Source organism: Alexandromys fortis, unplaced genomic scaffold (genome assembly GCF_014885135.2).
Source record: "Alexandromys fortis isolate MF-2015 unplaced genomic scaffold, M_Fortis_MF-2015_v1.1 scaffold_183, whole genome shotgun sequence".
In the NCBI taxonomy this organism is placed as follows: domain Eukaryota; kingdom Metazoa; phylum Chordata; class Mammalia; order Rodentia; family Cricetidae; genus Alexandromys; species Alexandromys fortis.
In genome coordinates, this window is record NW_026068079.1 from 3,082,941 (window position 1) to 3,097,752 (window position 14,812).

Below are 14,812 nucleotides of genomic sequence, written 5' to 3' on the forward strand. Positions count from 1 at the left end.
TCTTGTTTAAGGTACTGTATCTATGCAGCTCATTTAAAAATGTAATGTAAAGTTCTAGTTCTTGAAAGCTATTATTACAAACTGGTTAGGATAATTTTTTTAAAGTGCAGGTTAGTAGTTAGTAACCTTTAACAACCAAACTTGTAGTCACGTTAACTATGTTTTCAAGGTCAAACAGATATTTTAGATAGGTGACCTTCAAATGCTTCAAAGACCTACAGATATAGCATTTAGATGCTTAGTAACCTAAGTCTTTTCATGACAGTGAAACACATCTTCTCCTGGCAGCACCAATCTACATCATAAAAGGATTGTGGGTGTAGAAGAACCTCCATTTGGAGCTTGCTTTCACTGTGGCAAAGCTGGCCATCTGGCCAAGAGACTGCCCTCGCCTCGACTGCTAACAGTATACTGTACAAACCGGACAAACAGGACACAAAGAAAAAAGATTGCCAAATATTTCCAAAATTCCTGCTGCATAGAAAAGTCTGTCAGATCTTCTATGCCTGTAGGTGGTAGATGGATGACCCAATGTTGAAGAGGAATGTTAGGTGACTGTCTAGGCCACCATATGTCTCTGTCATTTCTAGTTTTAGAAGTCCCTTACACAGCACCTCCTGTTTACTCAGGTAATATTATATCCTTCTGGGGTCTTTGATGGAGTTGGACACAGGTACTTATAGTTACAGTTTCCCTTAGCTATGACAGAAGGTAAATTGGGTGCAAAACTTTGGACTCACCAAGATAGGATAAATAATGGGATATTTTCTCTGAATTTGCCAAATACAAATGGACTAGATATTGTAAATATAATTCTTATCTGGTAATTGTTCTTATTGTATATAGTTTTACTATGTTAGAGTTAAAACTTTTCCTTTCTATTTAGGCAAAAAGTGGGAATTTGTACACTGGGTAAAAATGTATTGCTGTGATTGACCAATAAAGTTGAATGACCAATAGCTGTATAGGCGGGACTTCTGGGCACAAAGAGAGGAAGTAGGAGGAGATAATCAAGGTGCACAGAGACACTAACAAGACTTGGAGGGAGTCGGACATACAGAATGAAAGAAAGATAAAAAGTCATGAGGCAAAAAGTAGATGAACAGAAACAAATTAAGTTGTAAGAGCTAGTGGGACAAGCTTAAGCTAAAGGGCCAGCTTTCATAATTCTTACTGAAGTCTCCATGTCATTATTTGGGAGCTGGTTGGTGGCTCAAAGAGAATTCCAACCACAGTTACCAACACTCAGAATATACTTCTGAGAGCTTTTATCGCTGGGCACAGCACCAGGTACTTAGCACATATCCTACCATATCCTCACATGACCCATGAATCTGTATGGTGGGCACTGCAGTACACAGAGCTCTTCTATGAGTCAGAGATCCTGGTGTGCTCCCCATCACAGACACCACAGAGATGAGTACTCCCCATCACAGGCTCCACAGAGATGAGTGCTCCCCATCACAGGCACCACAGAGATGAGAGTGCTCCCTATCACAGGCACCACAGAGATGAGAGTGCTCCCCATCACCGGCACCACAGAGATGAGTCCTCCCCACCACAGGCTCCACAGAGATGAGAGTGCTCCATCACAGGCACCACAGCAACGAGTTCCCACTGTTCTGCCCAGCACATCCCACACCCATGAGGTTGCCATGGTGCATCCTCATCTAACAGCAAAGGACACTGAGACAGTGAGGCAAAGACCTGGTTGCTGAGTGGGAAACGCGTACCTCTGGCTAGCAGGAGGCCCGAGGGCACAGGGCCTCTACTGTGTGGGCCATTGGCTCAGTGAAGGATGTCCACATTTCTCTGGCTTGCCTGCCAGAGGCCTCCTTGACCGGATCTGCACACAGTTACTCTTCACAGGACACCCTGGGAAGAGCAGCAGTGGCTGCTGGGCTTAAAGAGTATTGACATATCCTCGTCAGTGAGAATAAGCATGCACCCTCTCCTCCATTCACAGATGCTGGAGGAAGTTTGGTCCTCGGCTTTGGGGAGTAAATGCTGAGGGGCGGAGGTCAGGCAAGGCTCTCCAGCAAGTATCTTCTCATGCCCAATTGTCCTTCATGCTATCCTTGGGATGTGGCACCTTCTAGCTTCCTCATGTGGCCTGACAGCTGTAAATGAACTCTATACCTCTTCCTTCTGGCTCTAGCAGACAGTGGCCTGCTTGAGTTCACCTAGAGCTTGCTATCCTCTGTCATGGCGCCATCTGTGAAAACGGCTAACATGGCAGGGGACAGGCACAGCCCATGTAGACTCCTCGGACCGCAGATCAGGGAAGGAGGGAGGTGGCCCTGGAACTGGCCTTGAACGACAAGCTGGGCTTAGGAAATGAGTGGAGGTAAACCTAGAAGGGGACGCAGGAAGAGCAGACAGGATGAACATTGTAACGAGAGGTCTGGGATGATCAGAGGCCAACAACATAGGCACAATGGAGGACCCCAGTGCTGGGGCCACCTTTCTGGAGATGGTAGGAGTCCGTCTCAAGGTTTGAGAAGGACAACATAGTATCTGGGTTTTACTCATTAAGGTTTCCTTGTAGCCAGCTGTGCAGGGTATGTCAGGCAGAGAGAGACAAAAGGTGGCTGGTCACGAGATACTGTGGTGATGCGCACGGTGACATGGAAGAACAGGGGAAAAAGAGCAGGAGGCCGAGGTGAGTAGCTAAGGAGAATGGGCACTGGAAACAGGGACATGAGGACCTGCAGGCTGCAGACAGTAAGTGAGCCAGGAAGACACAGGGGCCTAGGAGTCAGAGAAGGGTAGATGGCAATGGTGGAGCATGCCAGTGAACACTCTGCGCATGGCAACCATAGAGGAAGGAAGGAGGGAGACAGACGTGTGGGGCCAGACTAGGGAGCAGGGCCTTGTCTCACTATCCCTGGGATTCAAAGCTGTGGCTCATAGAAAGTTGTTAAACCAACAATATGTTTTGTTTGGCAGATTTGAAAAGTCAATCTGGGAGCCAATGTTGAAAGCCAAAAGAATTCACACCAATATGTTCACATGTTGGGCATAGGATCTGTGCAGAGATCTGGCAGGGTTGAGCCAGGGTCCTTCTTGAGGTGACTCTCAAGAGGCTGTCGAGCATTGTGGTGTAGTAACAACTGCCCTCTGCCCCATCCTGTGTCCTGCAGGCTCTCTCTACATATGCTAAGTCAGCCAGTCAGGCCTTGTGACTATCTGAGTACTTCAATCATTACGCCTTAGAGCAGGCTATTACCAGACTCTTCCAAGTGTGGGAAGACACTTACCTGTCACCGATCGAAAGTTGACCAGGGCCAGTACTTGCCCCATAGTTCCCTGTGAAGCCAGGGACAAGGCAGACAGGACATGCATTCAGGACACCAAGCAAGCAGTAAGGGCTTATACTTGTCCCCACCAGGAGCTTGGGAGCCTCGAGGTATGATGGGGGCCAGCAAACATTCTAAGTATCTGACCTCAACAAAGTCTTTCCAGAAGCAGGGGTGTGTCACATCAGAAAGTGACCTCTCCAGGCCAGAACTCAATAGGCAAAGGCAACTCTCAGCAAGACACAGAAGTTCTCTCTCAGAGACGCCAGCCTCTTTCTGGCACACACTTCTGTCCTCATCCTGGTCCTCACTCAGGCACTCACCAAGGGTCTGCTGGTTGCGGACACCACCAATCACCACACAGATCTCGGCAGGCACATCACCAGCTCCGTCCTTGCCAGCTGCCTTCTTCTCCTCCTTGGCCTCGCCCTGCCAGATGACCTCCTGGATGTAGTCGTCTGGTAGTTCTGTTTTCACCTTCACCTCCGTCATCGTCCCCTGCTCGGCACTCACCGAGGTCTCAGCAGGCACTGGCTCCGGGCCCTCCACCTTGGCGTTCTTCTGACTGCGCTTCAAGCGCTCCCTGGGAAAAAAGAGAGGCCGTTCAGAGGGAATCTGCAACAGGAGCCCCACCAGCCCTTAGCACCAGACAGTCTAACAACTCGGCTCTGTACTGAATGTAAATGGAGGCTCCTTGGTCTCCCCACCAGCTCCATTTTATGTCTGTTTAAGTGGAGGTCTACAGACTTCCGGGACTACCCAGGTGATCTCCTGTCATTTGTACAAGCTATGGGTCCTCATAAATGCAGGGTCTGGTTCAGGCAGCCTGGGCCAGTGCCTGAGACTCTATTTCTAACAAGTCCCAGGCCAAGCTGGGCCAGTGCCTGCCAACAGCACTCTGAGCAGCGTAACCAGCATGCCAAACATCTCACACTGTTTCTGTTCCTTGGCAGCAGGACCTCAGATCACATCCAAGCTCTTCTCTACTCCCACTTTAACTGGGAAAACACCAGCCCCAAGAGGCTCTTGTGGTGAGTGTGTCGGAGAGCCAACGGTTTGGCACAGGCCTGCTCTCCAAACATTCGAGAGCATCCTCAAGGAACTGAGGTCAGATGGCACTGGCCGGGAAGCTGAGTGCATTCTGTAGCTGGAACAGAGCCATGATTCGCCTAGGCCTTAAAAGCAGCTGTGGGCGAACACACGCAGCCAAGGCCCTGGTACCCACACCCGTGTCACTCTTTCCACATTATTTTCCATGGACTCCCACATTCTTTCAGTAAGAGACCTATCCTCACGACTTCCATTTGGGAGGAGAGTAAGGCAAGGTAAGCACAGGATGAGAAACAAATCTCATTCCAGGCCTAGGGATACTGCCTTGCTACGCCTGGTCCTTTCTTCTGCGCAGAGAAACCTAGACACAAGGCATGTTCAGGCCCGGCCACATGACAAGCAAAGTGGCGCATTGTGAAGACATGGTGACCTGGGAGGCAGGGCCTGCGACTTGGTCCTGGATCCACCTGGATCGTGCTGTGCGGACCTGTAGGCGCCAGGCTCTCTGGGTCTCAGCAGCTACAAGAGTTGAGTTGCAATGGTTTCATTGCACAAGTTGATTGTCTAGCTGCAGCTGTTCCCAGAGGGGCAAAAGGTGGATGCTGAGCAAAGACAGAGCCTTGAGGGCCTGAATACTAGAGAGGCACAGAGAAAGGTAACTAGGGAGCTACTCTGGACCAAACTCTGCCACCCACCCCCAAATTCACACGTTAATATCCAAACCTCAAGTGTGGCCGTTTCTGGAGCTAGAATGACTGGGAAGTAATTAGGGTTAAACAAGAGCCCCATGGTGGAGCCTCGTGAGGACGTGAGTAGCTTCATAAAAGCATTCTTGGACCAGCAGGAAGGCTTAGTCAGTAAAGACGTTTGTCATCAAGTCCGACGACCTGAGTTTCATCTCTGTGACTTACATGGTGGACAAAGAGAAGTGGCCTCCACACACTTTATAATGTGGCCCCTCCAACTCCAAGACAAATAAATTTACGAAAGTTATTCCCTCCAATGGAGGACAAACTGGTTGTCTGCAAGCTTGGTAGTGGACCCTCCCTGGAGCCTAAGCCACCGGACCCCTGACTTGGCCTCCAGTCCCTAGCCTGAAGAAATACTGTGCCTGATTAACCACCCAGGCAGTGGCTTCCACCACCCAGGCAGAGCAGGGAGGGGCAGCTGCTACTTCTCTGCTCACCATCGCTCCCTGAAGCCTGGCTCTCCCATTGGCAAGCACAGCAGCAGACTTGTCACGTGAACACACAGAAAACACATAGCCGAGGACTTGGGCCTGTTACTACATCATAGTGAAGCTGTCTGCCAGGAGACCGCACCAGGGTTGAACTCATGCTGGCTCTTGAACTTCTGTTCTCTATGAACTACTCAGCCCCAAGTGTTTCATTACAGCAACAGAACACGGCACATATGTTAGCGCATGGATGATGGGGAATCCAACCCAATGGAGTCTCTAAACCTCAATTCCACCACCGCTGAGAACCAGAGCTGTTCGTGTGGCAGAAATGAACACACTGACTGCTGGAGGCGGCCATGACCACCTCCAGGTCCAAAGGGAGCTGTCGAAGTCCCAGCCAAGGCCTGATCTCTCCATGGTTTGCTAAACTCAGAAATAGGACAAAAAGGAACACCACCATCCCCTCCCCAGCTCGCCTCATCTTCTTGTTTCAGCCCCTTACCCACCCCATGTCCTCACTAGCTGCAGGCCACCCTGTGGGGACAAGAGGAGCTGGTCAAAAAGCCCTCCCTGAGCCTTCATTTCCGCGCCTCTTGCTGCACACAATGATGCGTGAGGACATCTGTAAGGAGTCCAACTGGGGCACTGGCCTCAAGTGGATGCCCATACAAATTTCAAATTATCGTTATCACTATGATGACACTGGCTTATGATGTCACTCTCACCACCATGAAGCCTTCCGGCACGACCAAGCCGCAATCCCTCGCAGAAGTCACTTTTCCTGCCCACAGGTGACTCTCACAGCATTTGGCACAGCTGCCCCTTTCTGACTTCACTGTCCAGCCTCTGTGTCACTGCCTTGTTCTATTATCTTCACAGCACTGGCTTCTATCTGAAAATGTCTTGTCCATTAATGTCTCACCTATTTGTACACCCCTAGGAGCTGTTGGTATACCACTGTATTTTCAGCATACAGCAGGCATACAGTAGATGCTCCATAAATGCTCTACCGTAACACCGTATCTCCAGCATACAGCAGGCATACAGTAGATGCCCCATAAATGCTGTACTGCAACAATGCAGCTCCAGCATAAGGCAGGTATACAGTAGTTGCTCCATAAATGCTGTACTTGCTTAATGACAAAGATGTACCTCCTGGATAAACAGGCATTGGGACTTCTGGGACAGTAGATAGATTCATGCTTAAGGTACCCATACCCACCTGCATCAGGCCTGAGTGGAAATATACTACAGGGAGACACAGGGCAAGGTGCCAACTGAGGACTTAAGGCCATATCTGCTGACCCCTGGAACCTCCAGTAGGGACACGAGGGTTCCAGAGTGAGGAACGGCGAATGACGTCCTCCCAAGGACAGGTAGACCCACAGCACCCCACAGCCCCCTCCCTGCCCCCACCACATCCTAAATCAGTAAGGCTTGCTCTGGAACCCCAGCTGAGGCAGCCTATGGATGGGGTCACAGGAACCACCCTCTGGCACGGCTCCTGGTGCTAAGGACACAGGCAGCTCCCATCTCTTCCCCGACTCTGCACTTAGATTTACAGGCCCGCACCGCTCTTTTCCTCACTGCTCTGCATTTAATTAGGTGTCCTAATAACAACGGCATCACAAGTACTTAGATCACGTTGAATTAGTGGTGCAGCTCCTTCCAACTTCTTAAAATTTTTTTCATATATCATTTTTTAAAATAGAGCTCATTATTTTAATTATATCCATTTAAATGTACAGTGGAGCCCTTGAATATTCTCAGCACGAATCATTAGGTATATTAGTGGAAAGCACTCAGAATCTATCTCCATGCTGACACTCCATAATCTATTCTATTTGTGTCGCTGTAAAATAGATTTATATATAGATAACTACAAAATAGTTGCTCAAGATATGCTGTGAATTTTATATTTAACCTAGTCACACTTCAACATAAAATCCAAAGACGGGCACTAGAAGGGTATTTCTCAGTAAGTACCTGCCATCCCTGGTCATTGCTTACTGCAAGTGCGGATGCCTGGAGAGAGGTCGGACCAAACGAGTCCCCTGTCTAAGCAGGAGCTGAAAGCTCCAGCACATCTCTTGGGCAACAGGCACCCAAGAGGCTGGGATGGAGAGGACAGCCTTGAGTAGGATATAACTCCCCGTTTCCTCAATTTTTAATAGCCACAGCTTTGTTTTGCTGCCTGACGTACAGATATTCGAGTTTCTGCTTTGTAGTGGGGTTACTGGAGCTTACCCAAAAGACACATCTACATCCTAACCCCAGAATCTATAAACACACTTCTGCATGTGTTTGTGTGTGTTTGTATGTGTTCGTGTGTGTGTGTGTGTGTGTGTGTGTGCGCACGCGCTGAGGTTGCTAGCAAGAAGCTCACAGTCATTCTTCTAGCTCACTCTCCGCTTTCGTTTTCCTTCAGGGTCTCACTGAACCCAGAGCTTACGGAACCATTAGTCGTCTGGCTCGCCAGTTGGCTCTGAGGATTCCGTTTTTACCTCTCCAGTGGTGCTGTGGTTACAGGCATGCCACCACACCCATCTGACTCTGTGTGAGCACCTGAGATGTGAACCCTGGTCCTTGTGCTGTTGCTGTATGGTAAGCACTTTATCCACTGAGCCATCTCCGTGGCCCTGATGTGAGCTTCTTTAAAACAAACAAAACCCCCAGATGTTTGCAGACGTAGTATGTTGGAACTGAACTCATCCTATAGCCAGTAGCAAATGTTGCTAAGAGCACAGATAAGGCCCCAGAGAACTGGAGGAAGTTATTTGACATCTACGCAGATGTGCCCATGAATCAAGGAACAATGACACTTGCTGGAAGCAGGAGGAAACATTATCCTCCTAAGGCCTCTAGTGTTGAGTGTTAACCTGCTGGGCCACCCATTTCTGACTTGGGCTCAAGATTTTAAAGGAATAAACCTCTGTTGCTCTAAGCTACCCAGCCTGACGTGCAGCAGGCCCTTGTCTCTTTAAGGGACATATTTCCTTCCCTACTATATGCTTGAAGCTTGGACTGTGGTGACACTTTTTCTATGTTCCCCACAGTTTTACCTCATAGCACCAAAGGCACCTGGCTCCCACTGAGCCTGTACCAGGGTCTCCTTTGCATTATGACTTCTGTGCTTTGGAAACATTATTAAGTGTCACTGGGGCCACTTACACACCAGCTGAGACAGAGGAGATGCGTACAGAGATGCTCACTAGTGAGAAGGAGCAGGCAGCATATACAATGTGGGTACCAGGACCACAAGGGATTTCACAGCACCATGGAGAACAAGCTATCTGGAATTTTTTGGATATCGCTCTGAAAGCACGGGAAGTGAGCGTGTGAGCGGAAGGCTACTGTAACTTGTTTGGAGGCCACGGGAAACAAACCCTGGAGAGAGGCGCTAAGCAGTGAAGTCTATGAGCCACCCTTCTCCCCAGTTCTTACTCGTCTTGTTCCTGGCTTATTGTCCTAGGCCTTGTACCCAGTCTCCTGTGCCCAAAGATTCTGAGCAAAGCCCCAGAAACAATCTGCTTCCCTGGACCCTTCCCTGGAAGTTTAAGAGCATATACCCACCCACCCACCTGCGTTTCCAAGTCCTGCTGCCAGGTAGGGAGCCCATAGCACAGAGGAGGGCCCAGTCCAGCACAAGGCTTAGCACACAGCCAGCGAACGAAGGACATGCCCAAAGTCATACAACTTTTAATGATAATGAACTTAGTATAAAAACAATTCTGGCTTCTACTTTTCTCCAGTTAACACAAACCCCACAGCCTAGGATGACGCCATCAAGCGCACCCAAGGCCAAAGGCATGCAGTTTCTGGGAATGCTGGAGGACAGGTCCTAGTGACCCGAGGGACCTGAGCCAGACAATGTTGTTCTCAGGCACAATTTCTTCACTACTCCACCAAAGACACTACCTTATGAGTTCCAGTCTCAGGGAATGGAGATTTCAGCTCCCTGGACTTGAACCCTGATGTTGCTCACTCCCTTGGGCCGATTTGGCAAACCTTTTTGCCTTTAAAGATGAGGGTCTCACTATGCTGCCTGAGCCAGTCTCACACTTCTGAGCTCAGCTGATCCTTGAGCCTCAAGCTGAATGGCTGGGGCCATGGGCACAGTGACGCCATGTCAGGCTTCTGGAATTCAGCTTCTCTATCTGGATGTATAGAGCACACACAGAGGTGAACCCTGATGCTCAGGTGTGTGTCTCTCACTGTAAGATGGGAAGCAGTGTGTTCACCTGTGCCCCAGACTCAGCCTATTTCTTCCAAAGGAGCCATTCACCCTATAGCTCATCCATTAAATCAGCGTCAACCGTGAGGGGCCACAACCCCCCTTGAAGCATACAAACAGTGCCTTGCTTACACCCTCAGAATAAAAACTTCACTGACTCAAGCTCTGTGTAACTGTTCTCTCCAAAATGTACACATGTGGGCATGGGAAATGAACTCAAACACACACTGCACGCCTTTAGGGGCCATATGACCCTGCAGAGGCCGACCTCGGATCAAGTCCACCGTTCCCCACAAAGCTGCCCTCCTGCTGATGACGTGAGCCAGATTGCTTCCTGGGGGTGGGTTACCAAAGACCCTGTCTTGGCAACGCTTCCTCAGTCTACAGAGCTCTTGTCTCCACTGCCACACGGAGCTGCATTTCTGAGGCCCTGTGACCAACTGCCCCGAGCCACTCTCCTCCCGCTGAGCTTTCTCTCTCCAGCTGCTGATGAAGCATTCTCCTCCTCCCAGCGCTTCCCACCCTTGCACTGAACTCCCCTGCGGCCCTCCCAGTTTCTGGCTACTCTTGTGTATTTTGTGAACCCGCACCTCCCCGCACCTTTGTATGCTAGCACACCCCAAGGAGAAGCGATGCAGTCCCTCTGCGCCTATCTACATGTACCCCATGAGTGAGCTCATGTACACTCTGACTTTTGTTTGCTTACTTTAGACAAAATTTTACTATGTAGCCCAAGCTGGCGTTAGACTCATGAACCTACCTCAGCCTGGCTACATGTGTGACCATATCTATCTCCCGCTTTCATACTTAAATATGAACTATATGATCATAAGACTCAGGCTGATTCCTCCAGCTTGGGACTGCTCCACAGTCTGATTTATGTAAGTATCTACTTGACTCCTACTATATAACTAATGACTGTCTCAAAAGTAACAGACTGTAGGCTGAGCAGTGGCTGGTGCCTCACAGACACCGACGTGTGACAATCCTGTAACTGCAGTCCTCCTCCTCCTCCTGACTAATGGCAGAGATGCCTCCCTCCAGCACCTCAAGCCTCGACTCCAGACTCCTCCCAAACAACACGCTCACCAGCAAATCACATCAGCAAAGTGTGCCCCGAAACTCCCCTTACAACCTTAGCCACCCTTCCACTTAGAGCCACACTCCCACCCGGCACTAACATCCACATACCAGGTTCTCTCCTCTCCTCTGCTCTGAGATCTCTGTTTGACAGCCATACAGAATGATGCTGCCACATACAGTCCAGGTTTTTATCACTTCTGGGGTCAAAACTCATTTTTTTCTCCTGAGTATTTTCCCAGCCAACATTTTCCATGATCTCTTTGTTTCTCCAGCTAGAATGTGAGCTACAAGACAGGACTTGGTCTCACTGGTCCACTGTCCTCAGAACAGTGGTGGCACATTACAGACGCTAGCTATGAGCCTGTTCACTTGGGTGGCCAATGGCAGCGCCCACAGCCTCCGACAAGGCCAAGCCCTTTCCATGGACAACCCATCCTTATCACTGCTGATGATCTTTGCTTCTGGAATGTTTAGAACATGGAGGGATGTCTCTGGCACGCTGCCCTCTCTGTGCTATGGCAGGAGATGGTCCAAGAGGCCAGTTCTGTGAATGAATGACCCTTGTTTCTTTACCGTCAGCTTCCCTTTGCTCTTCCAGATGAAGCATCATTCTCCTAGGGTCTAAAACATGACTGTTGATACCTGTAATAGACGCATACCCTTCCGAATGTGGGGTTACTATGCCTGGTGTTTTGCTGGAGTAGCTATGGCCTTCTTGGAGGAAGTGTGTCATTGTAGGGGTGTGCTTCGAGGTTTCCTAAGCTCAGGACGCCACCCAATGTCACAGCCAAGTTCCTGTTGCCTGCACGATGTGGAACTGACAGCTACTTTTCCAGCACCGTGTCTGCCCGCACTCCCAGCAGCCATGCTCTCCACCGTGATGATAATGGAGTAAACCTCTGAAACGGCAAGCGAATCCCCTCAATTAAAGGTTCTCCTTATAGAGTGGTCATGGTCATGGCGTCTCTTCACAGCAGTAGAAACCCTAAGACACCATGGTAAACACTCCTGAGTGAGGATTAGGCCCTGGAGTCTGCACGCTTACTCCATTCTAATGCATCCTGCTCCAAGCCCTCACCTGCACCTACGGTTTCCATGCAACTCTGAAAGGCATCCAGAGGCCACAGCTCTACTCACTTCTGTGCCTGGGCCCTGGCGGGGTGCAGCCAAGGTCTGCTGAGAGAATGACACACACAGGAAAAGACCAGACGTCAGCACATCAGTGCATACGGCAGAGGGCAGCTGGTGATGCTCTGGTGAGAACGGCACACAGCTGGGAGTGACAGGAGGCAGTGCTTCAGGATGCAGTGTCCAGGTGGGGCACTTTATGCTGGACAGTTGCTCCACCATTCCTGCAGGGCCCCTAACCAAGCAGGCAGTTCTGGTGAGAAGGCCGGGACAGTAATACCAACGGGACTTTTGCAGGGTCTCTGAGCTCCCTAATGACAGAAAGAAGATTCTGCCAGTGTCTGCTTGACTCCAATGCTGAGGCTTTTAACTATTTGGACAGGTTCAGTTTTCATTTCTCAAAAGAAAAGAAAATAGTAAAACAGCTGTTGACTGAATTAACAGATGTGGAACTAGCATCAGGGACTCCAAGAAATCGGGAGTACCAATCCAGGACCAAGACAGTGAAGAGTGAGTGGGTCCTCTCCTCCATGGAGAAAATTACCATGGCTTGGTGCCCACTGTCAACCTCTAATTCTTCCTAACACTGCTCAGGTAGCTGCTTGCCACAATGTATGTCCTTTGGACATGCAGCCAAATGACAGACTTCTGACTGGGAGGGAGCCAAGGTCTCTGGAGTGAGAGCTCAGGCTGGAGAGACAGGGGACTGGCCTGGAACCTGTACTTACTATTCTGCCCAAGTCTCCAATCCTTGCTCCATTATCTGTCCCTCAATAACCCTCCAAATTGTCTATGCTTCCATTCCTGTCATGTATCACTGATATATTTTAATAAATAGTCAAGAAGAAAAGATTAAATTAATAGATTGAAACTATTAACCTATTAAACAACTCTTAATATTCTAGAAACTCAAAATAACCTAAAATGCACAAATACACCATTACTTTGAGATAATTCTTAGGCACTTAATTTTCTTCAATGCACAGTGTCAGTCAGCCACAACACCGACTAATATTGCTGCTCAGAGAGACAATGTTAAGATTTAAATATTAAGAGAAAATTCCCTGGTTAATTGAAAACTAAAGCAGAAAAAAAGAAATAGTCTCAGGCAACCCCATCAAATTCCAAATGTCGAGATTCAGCTGGTAAGGTGTTCTGCTTAAACCTGGAAGCTCACATCATGGGCACTGGGGCACATGGGAGGTTGGCCTAGAACTGACCATCACAAGGGATTAGCGTTGGTAGCATTTTAAACAGACACATCGCTTTCCTTTGCCAGTGGGCCTGGCAGTACCGTAATTCTGAACTGTCCTGTGCGTGCCCTGTTCCTTGCTGTCACACATGCTGACACTGCAGCTCCAGCCACCAGCGCCCACACAACCTCCAAACAGGTAGCGGAGAATAAAAGTCATGGAGGGGGTCTGTGTCCAAGGTCCTACACAGCCCTGCTCAGGGCACATACAGACATGGGCAGTCTTCACACAGGTCTCAGAACCAGAATCAACATTGCTTCTGCCCACAATCTTATTTCCTGACTAGCCTATAGGTTAACAACTCCTTTCCTCCCTCCCTGGCCCCTAAGATTGACAGAAGGAGAAGTTCCTCATAGGACAGTTGCTCTTCCTCCTCTGGTCCCATGCTAGCAGACGCTCTGTAGTCCTTCTCTCTGGTGGGTTTCTTTCTCGATCCCCAGTCAGACCTCAAAACTAGTGGGTGATACACAGTGTCTGTTGGACCCAGCCATCTCTGAGTGCAGCTCTCTCCAGGGGCCACCCAGCTCAAGTAAGTAGCCCTCGGACCAACAACAGACTCTGCCCTGTGTGCTTGTGTGCGTGCATATGTGTGTGTGTGTGTGTGTGTGTGTGTGTGTGTGTAGCATGGACAGAGGTGTATCCTTCTTATAACTCCCTAGGCTGTGCAGTCCAGCAGCCCATCACAGGGCATTTATACTGTACTAGTTATGAATAACCCAGAGGCAATTCGAAGTGTATGGAAGGATGTGCAGAGATTACAGGCAAATATCACACATTTTCAGATGGTATCTGAGCATCACAGGGCTCAGCATCCTTGGGGTGGGTGGGAGTCCTGGACCTCCCTTATCCCACACAGACATTTGTCCATATCAGGGACCCAACAAGTAGTTGCTTTCTCTAGTTCCTACAAGGAGACAAAAGGTGGCGTTTGCTCAGACCATGAGGCCAGCCTTTCAGCCCATCAGTCCAGTCGGACGCTTTCGACATGAAGGGAACAGAGGAATTTTCAGCCCCAATGAAAACAAAAGGAGTTCTGGGCATGGTTGCTCTCCAGGCAGCAGCAAAGATGAGGCAGAGATTATGAGAAACAGACTGGAGGAACCAGAAGGCAGCTATGGAGTGGGAGGACCTTCTTTACCAACATGCTTTGAATAGTGTGTGAGCAAGTTTCAGCTGAGTGAGGTGTTTCCTCCCCCGTCATCAGAGTCAGGCTGTCAGGAAGAAGCCCCACTGCTCATGGAGTACACACAGCAGGACTCAGAGTAGAGTCAAGCGAAAGTCCCAGGGGACCTAGCTCAGGTCTCTGCAAGGCTGCCTCAAACTCAAAGCCCCTTTGGTGAGGACGAACTGTGGACCCCGGCACTTGCGAGTGAGGCTGTCCATTTCTTTGCCTGTCTCTGCCGGGCAGCGAGAGTTGCATATGAACTTTCCAGAATCTGTTCTACTTACAATCTAGCTTTAACAGGAACTAGTTAAGCAAAAAGTGAACCATGCCTACCAGAAAAGCAACAGGGTCCCATGGAGCAAGGACACAGACAACCTTCAGTGTGAGAGGGTCTAGGACCCACACTTAGCCTAGAGTCTG

At 49.4% G+C, this 14,812-nt stretch overlaps 1 protein-coding gene across 3 annotated transcripts in view; it reads right to left on the reverse strand.

Annotated features, from left to right (window-relative positions):
- Positions 1-14,812, reverse strand: part of Znf618 (zinc finger protein 618) — a 174,274-nt gene that overhangs the window by 56,620 nt on the left and 102,842 nt on the right. For all 3 annotated transcript variants that reach the window (XM_050121782.1, XM_050121781.1, XM_050121783.1), the window contains one exon: positions 3,623-3,882. In XM_050121782.1, coding sequence (XP_049977739.1) covers positions 3,623-3,791 — 169 coding nt within the window. In that variant the 5' untranslated portion in view covers positions 3,792-3,882. The remainder of the gene's footprint in view (positions 1-3,622; positions 3,883-14,812) is intronic.